Source organism: Anguilla anguilla, chromosome 2 (genome assembly GCF_013347855.1).
Source record: "Anguilla anguilla isolate fAngAng1 chromosome 2, fAngAng1.pri, whole genome shotgun sequence".
NCBI classification, from domain to species: domain Eukaryota; kingdom Metazoa; phylum Chordata; class Actinopteri; order Anguilliformes; family Anguillidae; genus Anguilla; species Anguilla anguilla.
The window spans coordinates 69,459,639-69,481,364 of NC_049202.1; the positions used below are offsets into that span (position 1 = coordinate 69,459,639).

At 50.7% G+C, this 21,726-nt stretch overlaps 1 protein-coding gene across 2 annotated transcripts in view; it reads right to left on the bottom strand.

Moving 5' to 3' along the window:
• rhbdl3 (rhomboid, veinlet-like 3 (Drosophila)) overlaps positions 1–12,674 on the bottom strand; it is a 50,279-nt gene extending 37,605 nt beyond the window's left edge. Inside the window, exons 1-2 of one of the 2 annotated variants that reach the window (XM_035407180.1) lie at positions 11,366–12,673; positions 10,847–10,870 (exon numbers count right to left, since the gene is read on the bottom strand). In XM_035407180.1, the coding sequence (XP_035263071.1) occupies positions 10,847–10,870; positions 11,366–11,485 (144 nt within the window). In that variant the 5' untranslated portion in view covers positions 11,486–12,673. Of the gene's footprint in view, positions 1–10,846; positions 10,871–11,365 lie in introns of both variants that reach the window. The other variant, XM_035407181.1, reaches the window with a different exon arrangement.
• Between the last annotated feature and the right edge of the window lie 9,052 nt (positions 12,675–21,726).

Below are 21,726 nucleotides of genomic sequence, written 5' to 3' on the forward strand. Positions count from 1 at the left end.
CATTTTTCTAAAAAAGCGTAATTGCTGAAACCATTCCCAATATATTACACATACTGAATAATTAATCGAGAAGCGGATATGGCCAGTGTCTCGCAGATCCCAATATTCAGCGCTGGCCTTGCGGGAAGGCAAAGCGACCCAGCGGGCCTGCACCGGCCCGCGCTTACGAAAGAGGAGGGGGAAGAAGCGCAGCCGCTCCGTCTCCAGGTAACAGCGATCTCCGTGAACAAGCGCGTCGGAGAGCAACAAAATTCATAAGCTGGGACCTGTAGCGCCACAGGGAAGCTACGCTACTTTCCTCCAAGGCTGGAAACAGACAACATGCGACCACGCTGGCATCTGTTTTCACACCTACAGTAACTGGTGCATTACAAGGCAACCGGATATATTCAGTATAGAAGGCATCCAAGTGTGAAAAAGCACCTCAGGTGAAGCATGACAGGTGAGGGAAAAAAAAGCAGGGTGTCAGTTTAACGTTTATGTGCCAACGATATAAAAAAAGGAAAAGAAAAAAAAAAAGGGCACAGAGGAAGATTTTAGGAAACTTGGTGCCTCAAGCAAAGTTCTTGCACACGGTGTTACGAAAGGACGTGGCCTCCACTTTCAAACAGCTTCACCTTCAACCTGCCCCAGAAAGACGTTCCTCATGGAGCGACCGAGGAGTCGGGAGTGGATGATCAGGTAGCACTCGACTGTCTTGGCCCCCACGTCGTCATGGCGCTCACGTTGTCATGGCGCTCACACCAAGCTCACCACCGAGCCTCACACCACAGGCAGGCGTCATACCTGCTGAGGGGATTGGGAGGGTGACACGCCCACCCCCCCCCCCCCCCATGTTTTGAGGGGATAACATTCACCCCCCCCCCACCCCGCCAACAGTTTCTGAATGACAAACTACTGGATACCAATCCCACCCTAATGACCAAGAAGCAGTGAAGACCCCCCCCCCACCACACACACATGCACACACACACACACACACACACACACACACACACAGACACACACGCACACACACACACACGGTCACACACACAAACACAAGCACACACACACACACACACACACACACACACGCACACACACACGCACGCGTGTTGAGATAAAAAGCTACGCCACAGCCTGACAGATCCAGCGGAGGCTGGCGTCTATCTAGCCGGTGCAGGGTTTGCCCCTGCAGGGTTTGCCCCTGCGGCCCTGCGTCGGCAGCCCCGCGCGGGCGTAGTAAATCAGCCCCTCGCCACGGCAACCCCCGCTCAGCCCAGTGCAGCATTCCTCCTCTCGTCTCTCTCTCTCTCCCCCGCGCGCCTAACGCCCCAGACCCCAGCCGGCAGACTCGTTTAATTAAGCCATGAATCACCATAACGACCCTGTAATTGAGCTGCTGGCTTCAAAGCGCCGGGCCGCGCCTCGACCGCGCGCGGGGGGGGGGGGCTCACGGCACGCAGGCCAGCCTCGACCCACAAACCAGATCAATACGGAGAGGGGGGGAGGGGGGGTGGGGGGGGCGTGCGATCATGAGATCGTGATCCCCCTCCGAAAATATCCGCGAACCCGGTGGCCCCGGCTGGCACGGCTCGGTTCTCCTCACGCCGTTCCTCTCGGTACCCCCCTCCAGCCCCCCCGTCGCCCCTCTCCCGTTCCCGTCTCACTCCACGCTCGGCTGGGAGCGCGTGTGCGGAGGTGGGGGGGTGGGGGGGGTGGGGGGTTGGGGGGGGGGGGGGGCGTGCGGTTCGGGCTCTGACCTGAGGTCGCGTAGCAGCCTGAGCACGCCGGCGGTCAGCGGGTTTCCAGGACGATAATTAACAAGACAAACCGACCGACGTCGCGCTCGTCCTCCCGGTTAGCCTAGCGACGGCCGCAGCGCAGGCCGGCTCAGCAGCTCCACGTCCTCCTGAGAGTGGCGAACTGTGATGGCCCTCACACAGACTCACATCCGCTCTCCTGTAATTTCCCCGGGTCCTTTTTGCCCTGCTGGTGTCTTTCAGCTTGCCAGCTGCCCGCAGTGTGCATCGGGGGGGGGGGGGGGGGGGGGGGGGGGGGGGATGGGGGGGTTACAAAAAAAAAACGTGCGATACGGCGTAAGATGAAACTGCGCTCACTGCGCTGATATTTTGAAAAGTAAGCAGCACGGTTCACCTTGGCGAGGGGGGGAGAGAGAGAGAGAGAGAGAGAGAGGGAAAAAGAGAGAGAGGGGGAGAGAGAGAGAGAGAGAGGGAAAGAGAGAGAGAGAGAGAGGGAGAGAGAGAGAGAGAGAGAGAGAGAGAGAGAGAGAGAGGGAGGGAGAGAGAGAGAGAGAGAGAGAGAGAGAGAGAGGGGGGGGGAGAGAGAGAGAGAGAGAGAGAGAGAGAGAGGGGGGGGAGAGAGAGAGAGAGAGAGAGAGAGAGAGGGGGGGGAGAGAGAGAGAGAGAGAGAGAGAGAGAGAGAGCGAGAGGTCTGCTGAGGGAATTAAGTGACCGTGTCGGCGAGGACAGCAGAGAGCGCCCCTGCCGTCGCTGCTCAGCAGCAGAGCGAATCTCACCGCGGGCACCGCTCCCGTGATCGTGTGACGTAAGCACGGCGGCACAGCGAGGCCTCAAACTGCGGACGGCGAGCGCCCAGCACGGCAGAACGCAGCCGGGAGAGGCAGAGCCGCTCTCGTTCGCGCGTTTTTTTTCTTTCTCCCTCCGTTTTCCGGGGGAAAAAAAAAAAAACTCAAGCGGACGAGCGCATCGGGGCGACGGAAAAGATCGGCTCGCTATTCTCACCTCGGTAAACCCGCTCGTCTCTCTCGTCCTCTCAGCCCGGCTCCGGGGGAAGAGAGGGAAGTGTGGAAATCGCACCGAGGATGAGGGGAAAGGGGGGATGGAGTCCTCCTCCTAGCGTATTTATCTCTGTGAAGAGCTACGTGTGGGAGGAGGAGTGGAGGGGGTTTGTAATTACCTTTCATTTGTCTCTGTCTTTTAATCTAACCAGTGCAGGAAAAGGAGGGAGGGAGGAATGAAAGAGAGAACGATTACAGCATCGTGAGCAGAACGCTTTGCCGCAGAGTGGCCACTGGGGGCAGCCACGGCCGTGATGTGTATGTGCGTGTGTGTGTGTGCGTGTGTGTGCGTGTGCTTGCATGCGTGCATGCATACGTGTGTGCATACATGTGAGTGCGTGTGCATGTGCATTTGTGCGTGCATGCATGCATGTGTGCATGTGTGTGTGTGTGTGTGTGTGCATTCACAAGCATGAGAAGCCTAATAGCTGACATGCTCCCCTTGGCTTGTTCCTTGCATGTACTCAATGCTCCATCTGGTCAGGATGCTGCTACTAGGAGCTAGGGCAGGAGCAGAGGCAGAGGCAGGAGCAGTAGCAGTAGCAGGAGCAGGAGCAGGAGCAGTGGCAGTAGCAGTAGCAGTAGCAGTAGTAGCAGCAGCAGCAGTAGCAGTAGCAGGGGCAGGAGCAGAGGCAGAGGCAGGAGCAGTAGCAGTAGCAGGAGCAGGAGCAGGAGCAGTGGCAGTAGCAGTGGCAGTAGCAGTAGCAGTAGCAGTAGCAGGGGCAGGAGCAGGAGCAGGAGCAGTAGCAGTAGCAGGAGCAGGGGCAGTGGCAGTGGCAGTGGCAGTAGCAGTAGCAGTGGCAGTGGCAGTGGCAGTAGCAGTAGCAGTAGCAGTAGCAGTAGCAGTAGCAGGGGCAGGAGCAGTAGCAGTAGCAGTAGCAGGAGCAGGAGCAGGAGCAGTGGCAGTGGCAGTGGCAGTAGCAGTAGCAGTAGCAGTAGCAGGGGCAGGAGCAGGAGCAGGAGCAGTAGCAGGAGCAGGAGCAGTGGCAGTGGCAGTGGCAGTAGCAGTAGCAGTAGCAGTAGCAGTGGCAGTAGCAGTAGCAGTAGCAGTAGCAGTAGCAGTAGCAGGGGCAGGAGCAGGAGCAGGAGCAGTAGCAGGAGCAAGAGCAGAGGTAGGAGTAGGAGCAGTAGCAGAGGCAGGAGCAGTGGCAGTGGCAGGATCAGGAGCATTAGGAGCAAGGACAGGAAGAGCAGTGGCAGGATCAGGAGCAGGAGCAGGAGCATTAGGAGCAAGGGCAGGAAGAGCAGTGGCAGAAGCAGTAGCAGGGTCAGGGGCAGGGGTATGAGTGGTAGCAGCAGCAGGAGCAGGAGCAGGGGCGGGAGCAGGATAAAGACGTGAGAGCAGATCTGACAGACGGACACCGGATAGCAGTGGCCGGCCCTCTGTGTTCCTTTCAGACTGCTGCTCAAACCTGACGGGCCTGTAGGACAGGACTGAGCGGAGGAACCCCTCTGCAGGATTAAGTGTCTCGCCTGAAACCCTAGAAGCTCCACGCACAGACGCACATGACACACATAAACACAGCACGCTCACAGGCTCACATACACACATAAACACAGCACGCTCACAGGCTCACATACACACACAAACACACCGCCCCAAAACACACAGACACACAGAATGCACACACAAAGCATACAAATACACACACACACACACAAGCACACAGAAAAAGACTCAAAACTCACTCCAGACAACACACACACAAACCATACAAGCACATATCCCATCTCCAACGTCTCTACGGGAGAAGCATTTGCCTGCAATCTTAAGTGTGGTGGGTCGCGGGGGTGGGGGGGGGTGGGGGGGGAACCACTCCAGAAACTCTCAGTAACCATTACCTGTGGAAAGGTGTCTCTAAGTTGCGCAGTTAAGAAATAAATGGCCTCTAAGCCTTTGATCCTCGTGGCTGTGACCGACACAGTGAAACAGGAAGATCAGCCAGCGATATGAGCAGAGCAGCGGCAGGCAGCTCTCCCAGTCAGCACTCTCTGCGCACCTATTTTCAGCGAGATAAAACCCTGAAAAATGGCCTCGCTATTCTGCCTGTTCCCCTCCCCCCCCCCCCTTTTCCCAGCCCCCCCCTCTCTGCCTCGCTTCTGCCAAAAAAAAAAACCCGTCGGGAGACGACGCCGACGCCCGGCGACAAGCGTCTAGCCCTCGCGAGCGCAACCGTGACATTACGTCGCCGCCGCGGCGGCGGCTGCAGAGGAGGGGCTTTGGGGCAGGAAACGCACGCGGGCAAAATGACTGTTTGCCTAATAGCCTCGAAACTCCAGGTTAGCGCTGAAGATCACAGGCCTCGAAACCGGTCGCTAGTCGAGCTCCTCAGCCGCCGCCGCCGCCGCCGCCGTGACTCTCACAGAAAAAGGAGAGGGAAAAAGAGTTGTGTGTGTGAGTGTGTGTGTGTGAAACGCGCGAGGGCTCGTGGCATGTGTCTCTCTGCGAGAGAAGCAGCAGGAGGAGAAGGAGGAGGAGGAGGAGGAGGAGGAGGAAGCCTGGGAAACAGACGGGAAAGCGGGGCCTTTGGCCGGCTCTGGTTTCGGTGCTGACAGAGCGAGGGCTGCAGAGCCGTCTCTGGGAACAGACGCTCGCCCCGCAGTGACACCGACGACCGGGCCGTCCTGCCAGCCCCCCCGCATCTGATCCCCCACCTCCAGCGCCGCTCTCTGGCACCGATTCAACCACCCCCCCAACCACCCACACACACACACAACCCCCCCCCCGCCTACCCGCCCGCCCACCCATCCGCCCGCCCCCCACACACACACACCGCCCCGCCCGCCCCAGCCCCAGCCCGAATCAAACCCAAAGGCCAGAGCATCCCGGGATTAACATATCAAAGCCCGACGCAGAACACAAAAAGGGCCCTCAGCCCCACCCGGGGGCCACCAGCCCTCACACACACACACCCGTCCTGCTGTGGGCTCCGGTGCGGCCCGCTCACCCAAAAGGGCTCCGCCCCGCCCCGCTCCAGCCACCCGAAACGGCCAGGTCGGCCCCCATGCGCGCGCAGCCCCGCCGATTCTGTGCACGCGTCTGCTCAGGACGCGTCGGGGATGAGAGCGCCGCAGACAGCCGGCTATTTATATCAGCGGCGAGCGAGGGCCCGGCGATCACACCTCAGTCCGGGAGACTCGCTTTCGCTCGGTTGCTGACAGCAGCTCAACCGCACGCATGGAGACCGTCGCCGCCCCCCCCACCACCCCCCCCCCCCCCCCCCCCCCGCCCCGACACGGGGCCAGCGCCGTCCGAGTCGCCACCCTCACCCCCCACCCCTCCCACCCCCCACCCAACGAACCCAATTTACTGCCAATCACCTGCTGGAGGGGGGGGGGGAGAGACGCGCACTCCTGCCCCGGGAGCATCATTAAACTTCAGAGCCCCCATCTCCAGGGGCGGCAGCTGCAGCCGCAGAGCCAGTGATTGTATGTAAAACAGCGAGCCCCCCCCCCCCCCTGCAATCAGGCGCCCCTCAGCTGCTCGGAGGCGAGGCACCTCCAAAAAACCACCGCCCGTGTAATCACCCCGCCCGCTCGTCCCGAAACGCAACCCGTCCCACAACACCGCGGCAGACAGCTGTTTATTTAATTTTTTTTTAAAAATTTTTAAAAACAGGGCACGCGACAAAAAAAAAATCACACACGTCAGCGGCGACTCTGAAGTCACGGGATGGCTTTTAATTAGCGCCATCAGGGGGGCACGCACAGCACAGACACGCCATCGCTCGCTTATCTCACGCATCCGCTACGCTTAACGCTTTGATCCTAACTCCGTCAAACGCAGGCTCGCCGGCTGGCTCCGACAACTGCCACCGTGGGGGGGCGTGCGTCTGTGCATCACAGAAGACCCGCAGCAAGATATGGAAGCTCTGTCTGTCCTGCCCAGTCCTTAGCATGTAGGCTAATGTGTAGCGTCAATAGCTCTAGCCTACTCCTTGTTCTATATGCTGCTTTTGGTGCCTTGTGAATGCTCCGGTAAAAGCTAGCAGGATCCCTAGGCTAACAGCTTGATATGCAGGGTAGACCCTCAGCACCACACCGCCATTCTAATATTTGTTTTTCCCGTGCTGTGAGTGCGCGAGCAACGATCAAGTCAAGAGAGGTAGATGCGTGTGTTTGGTTTGTTATGAGGAAGAAGCCCTATAGCCAGCTTCCTGCCTTGCCTACACAATAGCACAGGGGATTAGCTGAATACACACACAACAAGGGCACTCAGCTCTGTAATTCCAACCAAATCCCCGACTTGCCAACAGTGGGAAGGGGGAAATACTGCAGTCTACTTACTCCCAATAAAGACCCACACTGGCCAGGTCTTAATCCAAAAAACTTGTGCGGTTAAGTACCCTAAAGCAATCCAGAATATCAGTATTTTTAATTTCTTTTTTATTTTATAAATTTGGGACCCAGCATGGGGCTGAGCATGCCCAATTCCCGCCCTAATTTGGAAAGGTCAACTGTCTGCAACCAGAGCTGCGTTCATGCGAAAACCCATTACATTGCATTACATCACAGGCACATAGCAGATGCTCTTATCCAGAGCGACTTACACAACTTTTTACATAGCATTTTAAAAAAAAATTTTTTTACATTGTATCCATTTATACAGCTGGATATATACTGAAGCAATGCAGGCTAAGTACCTTGTTCAAGGGTACAATGGCAGGATCGAGTTCCTTACTTATTGTGCTACACTGCCAACCCCACACTGCCAATACGGGAGAGCACAGACAACCACGGCTCTCCTCAAAAACGTGATGTCACCAGTCCGCTTCTTTTCGCACCGCGCGCTGCCGCTAACGTTGCACAGAGGAAGTCAGAGGAAGAACTTTCATATGTGGCTTGAACATGCAATCCATGGGCGCCCAATCGATTTCTGGGGGGTCGCTATACAGCGATAAAACACAGACCCCTAACTGACTGAACCCTCTCATACCCAGATTCAATCCGCGGACTGTGGGGCTCATCAATTCACCACTGCCTGGTGCCCTACTTAACCGAATGAGCCACTGAGCAGTTGAACAGAAGAACTGCCAGACGAAGTGATGACATCACAATCAGAGTACACCCCAGGAAAAAAAAAAAAAACAGAACAGAATGAAATATTAGCTGAGTCATGTGACCTAAACCGATGGCACACGTGCATCAGTCCTGATGCTTTCTCCAATGGGCACGCGTTCAACATCTTCTGCACTGATCAGTTCTCTTTTACGTTTAATTCATCTTATCAGCTGAAGCTGCCAAGACCGATCTGATCCGGTTCCAGGTGCTGGGGGCCAGCCAATCAACAGACAGCAAGAGGAATAAAAGCGTTGACAACCTCAACAGGCGCAGAAGACAGCGGCTCGTTTTAAAACGCATCTATCTGTCGTCGGCCAGGGGGAGCAAGAAGTATCCCCGGGGCGCGAAACCCCGCCCACATTCAGAGAGAGAGCGGCTGTGCTTTGGGGAGACCCCGGCTCCTCCAATGGGCATCCGGCTTGGACCCCCGCAAGCCCCTTCCCGGCTCTGCACGCAGCTGCCCGGAGAACAGGTGGGAGGTTTGGGCTGTAGCGGAGAGGTAAACAAGGCCAATCAGGGGCCTTCCCATCCAGATAAACCCAGGGACAAAAGTTCTTTGTCATATTCTGCAGGCAGCAGTTGCACACGCCGCAGCTGCAGCTGGCTGGAATGTTTCTCAGTGAGTCTGGTGGTAGAGAGCCTCAGCTTCAGTGAGCCTGGTGGTAGAGAGCCCCAGCTTCAGTAAGGCTGGTGGTAGAGAGCACCAGCTTCAGTGAGCCTGGTGGTAGAGAGGCCCCAGCTTCAGTAAGGCTGGTGGTAGAGAGGCCCCAGCTTCAGTCAGTCTGGTGGTAGAGAGCCTCAGCTTCAGACAGTCTGGTGGTAGAGAGCCTCAGCTTCAGTCAGTCTGGTGGTAGAGAGCCTCAGCTTCAGTCAGTCTGGTGGTAGAGAGCCTCAGCTTCAGTAAGGCTGGTGGTAGAGAGCCTCAGCTTCAGTGAGTCTGGTGGTAGAGAGGCCCCAGCTTCAGTCAGTCTGGTGGTAGAGAGGCCCCAGCTTCAGTCAGCCTGGTGGTAGAGAGCCTCAGCTTCAGTAAGGCTGGTGGTAGAGAGGCCCCAGCTTCAGTAAGGCTGGTGGTAGAGAGGCCCCAGCTTCAGTAAGGCTGGTGGTAGAGAGGCCCCAGCTTCAGTGAGGCTGGTGGTAGAGAGCCTCAGCTTCAGTCAGTCTGGTGGTAGAGAGCCTCAGCTTCAGTCAGTCTGGTGGTAGAGAGCCCCTACTTCACTGAGTCTGAGATCCACTGAATACAGCACAGAAATCGTTCCGCGTAGCAGTCGTAGGGCTATGAAATGGTACACTGTGTATAACCAAGGGGTGCATGATACGGAAATATTTGACTGACTGACGACGATGCCTCCCTGCTCAACACTACAGCGCAAATCCAAACTGCTACCAAGTTTCCACGTTTGTGCAAGAAGTAGATGAACACCGTCAACTTCTGAACAAAAAGTGTAACATTCTATTTGTATGACAAATTACTTCAACTCGCTTACTTCATTATTAGGCAGGGAGCATGAGTCTGGAGAGCTACCGACTCCCTGTTCAACTCTGCGAGTTTGGCTTGGTAAAAATGACAAATTAAAAAATAAATCTACAACGATAGCTTTCTACTCTCTAGGAAGGTGAAAATAGCATTTCCCTTCAGAATCATTCATGCGCCAAAGGAGGTGGTGAGAAGTTATGCGATGTACTCTGCAATAACAGGCTGTGTTTACCTCCTAGTGATTAAGGCAATACCATCGTCAGTCAGCCGTGGCACACAAAAGCCTTTCCGTCCATCAGCGATGAGGCTGCCGCTCCATTACCTCCCTCTCGTCCCCCAGCTGCTTGCGACGGCCCATACAAATCACGCCGCCTCGCTTCTGTCGCCCGACTTCCTGCTCAGCTAGGAAGCGCTCGCATTGCAGCGAAAAAAACACTCTCTCCGGGGGACAGATCCAAACCAAAACACGGCACGCAGGACTCTGGTTAAAGAACAGGCCGGGTCCTGATTAAAACAGCACTGCTCCCCGTGAGAACTCCCTGTATCTCCCTGTAACAGGGGAGTCACCCAGGGTTTGACAAATAAAAAAATAAAAAAATAAATTAAAAAAATAAATTTCTGGACATCACACAGCTCGCTTCCGTGGGACACCGGGGAAGGGGGATGGGGGATGGGGGGGGGGGGGATCGGACTGACCCGGGGGTTACACCCCGCTCCCATGTATGACAAATGAAAAAGGTCACCCAAAGTTAGGGCGGCGGGGGGTGGGTGGTGGAGATGGGGGGGTGGGGGGGTATGGGGAGGGGGGGGGGGGGGGGACAGAGAGTGAAAGGGGTCTGTAACTGGCAGGCCGGACAGCGCCTCTCCATTGGTGGGAGCGGGGCCCCCTTTCATGTGGGCCGCGGGCAGGGAAAGCCGACAAATGTAAGCGGGATTAGGTATCGCTCTAATTGCATTTGCACGGGTCAGTGTCAGCGCTGACACGCGGGGAAACCGCTCTCTTCACTTCCATTCCCGACCGAGGCAGGATGGGCGAAGCTGTCACCAGAACTGGATTTCTGACCGGCTCATACCGTTTTTCCACTCAGTGCTGCGTAGCATCCCCTCCTTCACTACTTCTTGTCAAAGCACCTGTGGATTTCGGTGCAAGAGTCCATCCAAGTGCAACAACACAACATCCTTCTCTGGCAATTTCTTTTCTTTAAACTCATTAAAAGTGAGCCTTTGCTTACAACACGACATCACCTAAACCTATGGAAGTTTTCAAAACATGTATTTGTAGCTTTTTCTGAATACAGCATGGTAATACAAGATGGATTCTTCTGGAGAGAAAAAAAAATCAGTCACTCAGCTGCTGATGCCAACTTTCGCAACAGCATGCTGCTGTTTCATGATACACGTAGCCAAGTGAAATTGGAGAAGCACACGTTAGCATCCACACAGGTGACCTGATCTGACGAGTAAACATGCAAGCAGGACAGTTTTTGGGGAACACAGAGACTACATACCTTGTCGAAAAGAGATTTCCATTGCTGGGACATAAAGATAGGGGCACAGAGAGAGAGAGGGAGAAAGAAATGCAAGGGAAAGTTACCTAGAGAGTGTGTCATCAAGCCTTTCAAGTACTTTCAACAAAGCATCACGCTCTGCTTCTACTCGCATCTAATACAATTCCACTATTATTGTATGTGAATAAGCATACGATATTTTCAGTCCGAAATGATTACGGTAGCATTTATTGAAGATAAACATTAACGTGACTGTTTTAATGGGATAGTCCAATTTGGCATTGGAGTTCCTATACCGCTTCCAAACGGGATGTCAAAATTTGCGGTACAAGGAGAATAAAACGAGCTGCACATCGTTATCTGAATAGCATGTAAAACGCACACCGTTCAAATATACCGAAGCATAAATCCCAAGGTGGTCGCCTACTGCACAAAGTTAGCAGATCACAACCTGAACGTGGGGGTACCTGAGGTAAAGGCAGCGATCAACTGTGTGAACTAGCATCAGTCATCACTTACGTCCTCTGGGGCCACGGGAAGGACCTCCGTACTCTCCAAAACCTCGATCTCATCTCCCTCTGCGTTCGCTGCCACTGCTGGAGAGGAATGTATATGCACGTCCCGCGCCCCGTCTGACATCCTCGGTCGGCCACTCACTCTCTCGGCGTCGCTTTAAGGTTAAATCCTTTCGGATAATTTTGCACCACAATTGTTCAATGGGTATGCCATTCTCCTTTATTTCCCCTGGACACTTCAGCCTCGGTTCAATCTCTGAGGTCCCTGCGCGGCATTGTAAATGGAGCTGCCGTCCAAGTAAATTGTGAACTTCAACTTGTGTACCTAGTTGATAACAAACAGCTGACTGGTGAGCGGACGCTTGTATCAAGTCTGAGTGAATCCCAAGCAAATTCTCTCCCAAGCAAATATTCAGCTATTACGCAGACGCGGAAATAAATGCGTAGTTTTCTTTCAGCCGATTCTTTATCGGTTGCGGAGATTCTCGATGACTCCTCACTTCATCGATGCACAGTGGCAGAATAAAAGTCCAAAAGTTGCTTGCCAGAAAGCAATTCCGTATCGAATACGCATCTCCTGCCGAATGCGTCTGCCGCGTGCAAGATCAGAAACTGAATTGATAGGAAACGAACAAGTTTAATATTATGTCATTTCCCACCTGCGTCGGTTTTTCGGCTATTTCACGAACGCCGCGTTTATCTCCAACATTATTTCCGTTTCGACACAGAGGGCAATAATCCAAGTTTTCGTGCTGTGCTGGCGTTGACGAAGATCCCTCAGATACTTTCAGCGGTACGTTGCCTCTATCCACAGCGCGATTCACCTGCCGAAGACGACAGCAGCTCCTGGCAAATTGTCTCCCATGTCTCCTTTCCCTAAGACTGACAAATGCAGAGCCGCTAGCCAAAATAACTAGCCTAACTGTACAGGCTACTAAGTGCAGAGCATACGTAATACTTCATAAATAATTGCGTATTTCCAGTCATTGGGGGGTAATTAGCATAACAAGTAGCCTACACTGCAACACAGAGTGACAGTCATTTTTTCGGCGCACGCATAACCTCCAAGTAGAGTAAACAGTGTTTAGAGGTTGGTACAGCTAAATCTATATATTTTTTGAACGTATGTTGCTCCTTGCTGTTGTTTACCGCGACGCAGTTCGCCTGTCTGCCCGCCTCCTCCGTGTCTCAGCAGCGTCCGCTCTCTGGAACACTGGCTCCCATTAACTGGACGGCATCCAGACAGCTCGGCAGGATTTTTCTGGGTGCTGCTACGACACTCCTGCAAAGTGTCTTTTTTTTTTTGGTTTGAGGTTTAAAAAAACCTGTCCATCCCCCTCCCACAAATTTTCGTCACTAGTAACCCCCATTCCCCCCTCCTCCTTGTCATTGTCGTTCAAGTGCTATTTCGTTCAATTCAATTTAGGACAACCAATTCAGATTTATTAGCCTACCAAAAACGAGTGTTTTATTTCCGTCACTTTTCCCTCAAGGCTGTATAGTGTAGTCATGACACCGGCAGTACACAATATGAAACGCATATTGTTATTGTCACACTCTTATGAGAGATTATTAACAGTGTAACTACAATTCAACTGGGTTATTAACATGTCAAACCTGAGAAAGTTCAGTTGTGTTTACGTTTTGAATTCGTTGCTTGTTTGTCAGTTGTTGTTTCCCACAAATGTGTTGCTTTCAATTAAATGTACAGCTATTTTTCAAGCACCGCACCTTGTTCCTTCGGGCAACGGTTTTTTAGGATTTCCATAATCAGAAGTAACCTTCAGAATGAATGGGATCTGTCAGCTGAGAAGGTGATGCCACTTTCAAAAACACTGAGATTGGTGTAACGTGAGAAAAACGACGGCATTGTGAAAATGTATCTACTTAACAGTATCATCATGATTGGGTGAGCATTGTTGAATTTAATTCTTCCTCCCACAACGGTTAAAACAAGAGAGAGAATATGCGATGATAATAACAAATCCTCCAGATATGCGAACACACTTCCTGCCAGCTCACACGTAGGGTAGTATGACGCCAACCGTGTGATGGCACTGCGAGTGAGTCATAATCACAGCTTGATTAAAAGGCTATTTTTTCTTTAATTAAAAAAAAAACAAACAAACATGTATTTAATTATTTAAACGATGAAAACCAAAACAAGCCATTGTTTAAGGACAATTGTGAAATCAAGCAACCATTCTCACATTTGCAGAATTCCTTTTCGGGTTACATTGTAATACAATATGCACTACTGATAAGAACCTATACATAAGTATCTAATACATAAGTGTTTGCTTCTGCCTTTAACCGAAGCCTAGTTTTTAAGAGTGCAAACTAATAGATGTGTTACGCAGTCTTCTGTAACAATTTGTCCTGTTTTTGCGAGGAGCAGTCTTTTCCATGGCTGGTGAATTTTGTGTCATTGAAACACCGCAGATAGGCAGACACCCCTTTGTGGCTGTCCTCATCAGCTTACTTCTGTTACAACTGTAGGGTCACTCTGTCAGGTGACCTTTCACCCTTAGTTGGGGGGGGGGGGCGGGGGTTCCTGAAATGCAAGCAAGCACACGCGAGAGGTTCATAAGCGAGAGTGTGGTCGTTATTTTTTTTTTATGCTGAAACGGCTTTCTTAAAAACGTTATTCTTAAGTATACATAACAGTATCCGCCAGGCCTGTCTGTTTGTCGGAAAACTGGCCAAACTGACAAAAAAAAAAGAAGCTGTTTCATAAATGCTCCTGTCCTGGTAGAATAACAATGGGCAATAATACAACCGAGCCACAGCTGCAGAAACCTGCGAGAGGTTATTTGTGGGTAACAGAAGGTAACCCTTTGAAAACACTTTAGGTATTGCAGGCTCTGTTCTGCGCCGTGAGTTTACATTCCAAACCGCAACAGGCTTCTTGAATCATGGGACAATTATCTACAGTTCCATGGTAACTGAATGACCTTAAAGGTTATTTTTAACCTGGGGATCCACAGACTCCTACGCAGCACTTTCGGATGAAGCTGAAGTATTTAGTTTTTTTACTACTGGACTCCCACGCCATGCTTCAGCTGGCACTGAAAAGGGGAGATAGGCTGGCCTGCTTGTGAATTGGCAGTACGACTGCACACTGAAGTACAGGTATTTGTACAGGTACAGGTATTTGTGCATTGGAAAGGTTCTGTGTTCGTAACACAGCTACAGTATAGTGAATAGCGAAAGACACCCCTAGCTTTGCTGCATTGGCATGGATGCAGCCCTGGACCTGTCAGTAGGGGGTCTGTTGGGGGGTAACAATGCCTCCAGAGAAGTTAGATCAATCAGTCTTAGCACATGTGGGTGCCTTTAGTCTATGGCCTGGGAAACTGTATTGCCTGCTGCCATGCAGAAGCACCACACTGCAAGTTAGGGAAGCCCAGTCATCAAACACTGAGTCCGGATGACTGTAATGAAAAGGAGATTTAACATCGCAACTCTTCTGTCCAGGCAGTGAGTCAAAGCGGTAGCTGACGGTTCTGGTGTGAGGGTGGTAAAAAGGCAATTAAAACCTTCTAATTGGAGCACAGTTTCACACGTTGTTTTTTTCACCACGGCTGGCCTCAACACTTCGCAGAGTAATGTATGTTGTTAGGTGGAGCAGATGGAAAAGAACAACAGTGGCAAATAACTGCAAAGAAACTGGCACTTGAGAAATGACAGCCTCAAACCCAGCGAAGTAGCCACGGATTCAATGTGTTCTTCTGATATGAACAGATGCAAACATATTTGCAGATAGACTTACTGAGGGGTTCGTTATGTCATATTTGCCTGCCAAGAAGTTGGCTCATCATGGATCCCTTCTGACATATCTTTGCATCCTGAAAAGAATCAAGAAAAATATTTTTAAAAAACAGCCAAACTCATGAGCATATGAAGTCTCAGAACAGACTGTGGCAGACAGATGATATTTTTCATATCTTAATGATCAGTTTTCATGGAGAACAGTGCAGTGGCCCATTGGTGAACACGAGCAAGGCCTTTTCCAGTCCATGACCATCGTACCACTTGTACAGATGCGTGTCTGCATAATGACAAATCTATATCATCTGTGGAGAAGCTCCCACTAATGAGGGCCTGCTGAAAGGAGCCATTTTCGGGTCTGTACGTGACCCCTGTCAGCCCTGGCGTAAGTCACTCATCCACAGACACCTGAAGGTCAGCTCTGGGTCATCTCTGTCCCACCTGGAGGCCGGTCTTCACAGGCTTCCCTGTCGGACGGTGGAATGTCGTCGATAGCCACCTCCCCCTACCTGTCCGCTTCTGGGTGACAAGTAGTATGCGTCTCCACTATTGAGAGGGAAGCCTTTCGATTGGCACGAAAGTAGATTCAGATTCGGTCTTCATAATAAGATAAAGGCGAACCTTAAAGTGTAATCCCAAGTTTTGTCTGAGAGATTTTTTTTAATCGGGGAAGTGTAAAATTGTTTCGTGCTGATACATGTACAGCTGTGGGTCACACTTTCTGACTGCAAACTGTGTGGCTCTGTTCAAAGGCAATGTGAGGACAGTGAAAATCCTCTCGTGCAAATGGCTGCCCATGTCAACATCTCCCCCACATGGCCAACTGAAGTACTGCAGCCAAAAGAGAACTCCACAGATTGCCAGGGCATTGATGCATATCAATTTAAAAAAAAAAGTGAACTCAGTGCTAATTGATGGTTTGCACAACTATTTGACAGGAAATAAAATTATCAGGGTTAGTTTCTTTTAGGCTTATGAAATGAAGCTATTTTTTTCTCAAAAAAAATTTCGGTCATATCTCCTTATATTGTGGTATTAAATAAATTCTACATCACAGGTTCTCGACAAGGTATTGAGTTTATAAAATATATCCCATGTTCTACTTTAAAACATATTTTATATTTTTATATGTTCCATCTCTCAGACAGTGCTTTGAGATTAAACCTCCATCTTAACAGATGCAGCACATTGCAGGATCATACCTAAAATGTCATGCAAGTCAATCACCCTGCATAGGAAAAAGACATTTTAAAAGATGGAAAATGCAACAGGACTAGAGAATCAAATTTTCCTTTGTGAAGCAGGAAACTTAGGTGTGTAACCTGAGGCGAGGGGGTCCTGGGAGGGTGCGGTCCCGTCCCGTCGGGCTGGGGTGGAGTGCGGGGGCTCACTCTCCGTCAGGTTCAGTGCACCGTCAGAGCCAGAGCTGCAGCGAAGACTGTCCTGGGCCCTCCGCTTTAGATCAGCCACATCATCCCTGGATACAGAATCACACGCTCATCCCACTCACCCCAGCACAGGGTACCCACCCCAGCACAGGGCAACACAGGGTACACACTCACCCCAGCACAGAGTACTCACCCCAGCACAGAGTACCCACCCCAGCACAGGGTAACACAGGCTCATCCCACTCACCCCAGCACAGGGTAACACAGGCTCATCCCACTCACCCCAGCACAGAGTACCCACCCCAGCACAGGGCAACACAGGGTACACACTCACCCCAGCACAGGGCACCCACCCCAGCACAGGGCAACACAGGGTACACACTCACCCCAGCACAGAGTACCCACCCCAGCACAGGGCAACACAGGGTACACATTCACCCCAGCACAGAGTACCCACCCCAGCACAGGGCAACACAGGGTACACACTCACCCCAGCACAGGGCAACACAGGGTACACACTCACCCCAGCACAGAGTACCCACCCCAGCACAGGGCAACACAGGGTACACACTCACCCCAGCACAGAGTACCCACCCCAGCACAGGGCAACACAAGGTACACACTCACCCCAGCACAGAGTACCCACCCCAGCACAGGGCAACACAGGGTACACATTCACCCCAGCACAGAGTACCCACCCCAGCACAGGGCAACACAGGGTACACACTCACCCCAGCACAGGGCAACACAGGGTACACACTCACCCCAGCACAGAGTACCCACCCCAGCACAGGGCAACACAGGGTACACACTCACCCCAGCACAGAGTACCCACCCCAGCACAGGGCAACACAAGGTACACACTCACCCCAGCACAGAGTACCCACCCCAGCACAGGGCAACACAGGGTACACACTCACCCCAGCACAGGGTAACACAGGGTACACACTCACCCCAGCACAGGGTAACACAGGGTACACACTCACCCAAGCACAAGGTAACACAGCATACACACTCACCCCAGCACAGGGTGCACACTCACCCCAGCACAGGGTAACACAGAATACACACTCACCCCAGAACGAGGTAACACAGGGTTCACACTCACCCCACCACAGGGTAACAGAGAGTACACCATCTAAAAAAGCCTCCTGCCTGCTGTCTCAGGCACCATCTGAACATTATAATCTGAGTAATCTTTGATCATGCAGTAGTGCAGCTGCTCTATTACCATACCTCTTTCATTTTCAGTTTCGGGAATGAGTCCCCAAGGGCACCACTCTCAGCAGTCCAGTAAAAAGCTCCTTTCAAGTAGCAATTTCCGAAACTAAACCTGTCGTGCACCTTCCAGGATTAAGATGTCTCATGAGTAGGTGAGGGGGCGACGTGTGAAAAGGTACCAGATGCAGGCTGAGTAAGAGCAGCCGGGGCCGGGGAGCTGCATGGCCTTCCACAGCAGGCTGACCCAGGCGTGCCTCAGCTCCACAGTCTCCGCTGCCTAGCAACACCACAGACAGGGAGCGTGAGAAACACCACAGACAGAGAGCATGAGAAACACCACAGACAGGGAGCGTGAGCAACACCACAGACAGAGAGCGTGAGAAACACCACAGACAGAGAGCGTGAGAAACACCACAGACAGAGAGCGTGAGAAACACCACAGACAGAGAGAACGTGAGAAACACCACAGACAAGAGAGCATGAGAAACACCACAGACAGAGAGAGCGTGAGAAACACCACAGACAAGAGAGCATGAGAAACACCACAGACAAGAGAGCGTGAGAAACACTACAGACAGAGAGTGTGAGAAACACCACAGACAAGAGAGCGTGAGAAACACTACAGACAGAGAGCGTGAGAAACACCACAGACAGAGAGAGCGTGAGAAACACCACAGACAGAGAATGAGAAACACCACAGACACAGAGCGTGAGAAACACCACAGACAGAGAGCACGAGAAACACCACAGACAGAGAGAGCATGAGAAACACCACAGACAGAGAGAGCGTGAGAAACACCACAGACAGAGAATATGAGAAACACCACAGACAGGGAGAGCGTGAGAAACACCACAGACAGAGAATATGAGAAACACCACAGACAGAGAGCGTGAGAAACACCACAGACACAGAGCGTGAGAAACACCACAGACAGAGAGCGTGAGAAACACCACAGACAAGAGAGCGTGAGAAACACCACAGACAAGAGAGCGTGAGAAACACCACAGACAGAGAGCGTGAGAAACACCACAGACAAGAGAGCGTGAGAAACACCACAGACAGAGAGCGTGAGAAACACCACAGACAGAGAGCGTGAGAAACACCACAGACACAGAGCGTGAGAAACACCACAGACAGAGAGCGTGAGAAACACCACAGACAGAGAGCGTGAGAAACACCACAGACAGAGAGAGCGTGAGAAACACCACAGACAGAGAGCGTGAGAAACACCACAGACAGAGAGCGTGAGAAACACCACAGACAGAGAGCGTGAGAAACACCACAGACAAGAGAGCGTGAGAAACACCACAGACAGAGAGTGTGAGAAACACCACAGACAGAGAATATGAGAAACACCACAGACAGAGAGCATGAGAAACACCACAGACAGAGAATATGAGAAACACCACAGACAGAGAATATGAGAAACACCACAGACAGAGAATATGAGAAACACCACAGACAGAGAGCACGAGAAACACCACAGACAGAGAGCATGAGAAACACCACAGACAGAGAGCTGCATGAATCTCTTCAGTGTCTCATGCAGACAACAGCTAGACCCCCTGAGACTTACTGTAGAAACACACACAGACCAAGTAAGATTGAACACTTCTGTACAGCTCAAACGAGCGTATGCTGCAACATAGGATCAATGGAACAATGCACCAACCCCTTACGTGGTGTTTATGCTGTACACACTAAAGAGAGTGTAACTAGCAACAGTTCCTTGGCGATGATCACCTGTGCATCACTTTCATACGACACAATCAAATGGCAGTTGCTTCCGATAGACAAGAAGCCCCAGAGGGCACATCGAAATTCCCAAAGCAGGCGAAACACCTCGGAACCCGTCCCACAGCGACGCCCTCACCAGCAGCTTCATCTTGCCGTTCTTCATGGCGATTTCAAAAGCGAACGGCTCGTTGCCTCTCCGCGTGACCTCGCGTACGGACTGCACCTGCTCGACAGTTCAGGTCACAAGGCGTCGGCACCTCGCAAACCAGCATCTTGTACCTTGACATGCATTTTTGTCATTAATAAGTGGAACGTAGCTCAAATATTTTTGCACAGCGCACTCACCATGTATATATAATACTGCCCTCTCAGGTGTAACTGCAAAGGCAAAAATGAAGGCATGAATTGTCCTCCTTAGAAGCACGTACACACACATTTTCACATTCAAAAACACGTACAGTCAGTTTAACAGAAAGCAGCTACCCATCAACTGCAATCTCTAGACTGAATAAGTACCGTAGATAGTCATCTTGTCAAAATAACCATTTAGAAGAAATATCTCCCTTTTGATTGAAGGCAAAATGAAAATATGAGGCAGATTGTAGTTTGTGGTCTAGCAATCACTCTCCATACCCTCGGAGAACCACAGGTTGTTAAACTGATAGACAGCTTAAACGGCCTAGAAATTTTAATTATAAATCACACACAGTCCACATTACGCTGCAATCTGTCACCAATCAAAACATCCCAACCCTACAGAAATGGAAAATACTGAAAATGTACTGAAATAAAACATATTATCAAGATATTGGCAAACATACATACATTAATTTTTGTCGCTTTCAGCTATTGCAGTATATAATTTATTTTTAATAAAATTCAAAGTCTTTTTTTTTTGCATAAACACTCCCATATTTGCAATATATTGCACAAAATACAGGCAATGACCCATTTACTTTGCCCACAGTACTTACAGCACTTCCATGTTTTCTCGTGAAGAAGAACAGGGATGTATTCTGAAGCCTGAACCAATATCTTACCCACTTCAGCTTCTGAAAGAGAAGAAGAGTCTCACTTTTCACAGCTTCCTGTTCGTTAAAACGAAAGGGCTAACTGAACAGAAGCATTCTTGGGGGGGGGGGGGGGGGCAGGGGTAAACTTCAGAGGTGGTAGGGGAGGAATTTCACATTCACAAGGGTCACAACAGGCTTTTGTATCAGGGTTATCACACTGCTCTTTCCATCTTTCTGCAATAACATTGTGAATTATGAAAGATTTCATGTCATTTCAGTTATACATTGGCCTGTGCACTTTTCAACAAGTCAGGAAAGTGATCATCCATTTCATTGACCAAATTATAATGATTATTCACCCTGTTATCAAAAAGTAATGTGAAGAATAATTTTTAAGGAGGTTTTAAGGCCACGAAGTACAAAGTGCTTTGAAGAGCACCAAAATTTAATTATGTTATCTATCAATAAATGTACAGTGTCTGATGTTACTTTGCACTGTGAGGTAAATAGCCATTACCAAGACAAACTAAACAATTTCAATGCAGTGGGAAATTTTGATCAGTAACATTTAAAACCTCAGTAATTTCCTGCTTAAGTTTTGACATCTTTTAATAAAGTCATACACACTAAAAATACCTCATGCACAGTACACATATACAGTTTAACCTGGTTATGCTGAACGCATTTCAACTATAACACACTGGATATGTAAATGTATCACTAAGGCACTATTCTAGGAAGACAAGCTTTGCTGTGACAGCCTTGATATCAAACAAACAGGTTAAATAATAATAATAATAATAATAATAATAATAATAATAACCACACCATTTTGTCTTTCCTCTTCTTCAAGAAGCTCTCAAACAGCAGTTCTGGTTGGTCTGTCGACATTGTCGTAGGCTTTCCCCAGTCCCGAGCGGATCGTATTTGGGTGGATAATGCACCCGCCTGCTACCATCCCTTCTTCCCCTTTTCAGCAGTACACAAGGATGTATGAGCATGGCTCTGCCACTTCTGCATTTCCTGCCAGGGAGAACTTGTCTGGTCTCTGTATTAGCGTTAGTACCGTTAACCCCTGTTTAGGTGAAATGTCATTTGGTCACCAAATTCATTTTGCAAGTTTGGCTGTGTCATTGTTTGGACGCTGGCACGTTCATGGAAAAACACCAGTAGCTTTTATGGCAGTGAATTGTAAATAGTAGAATAGCGTAGTCTACTGATAAAAAAACTGATT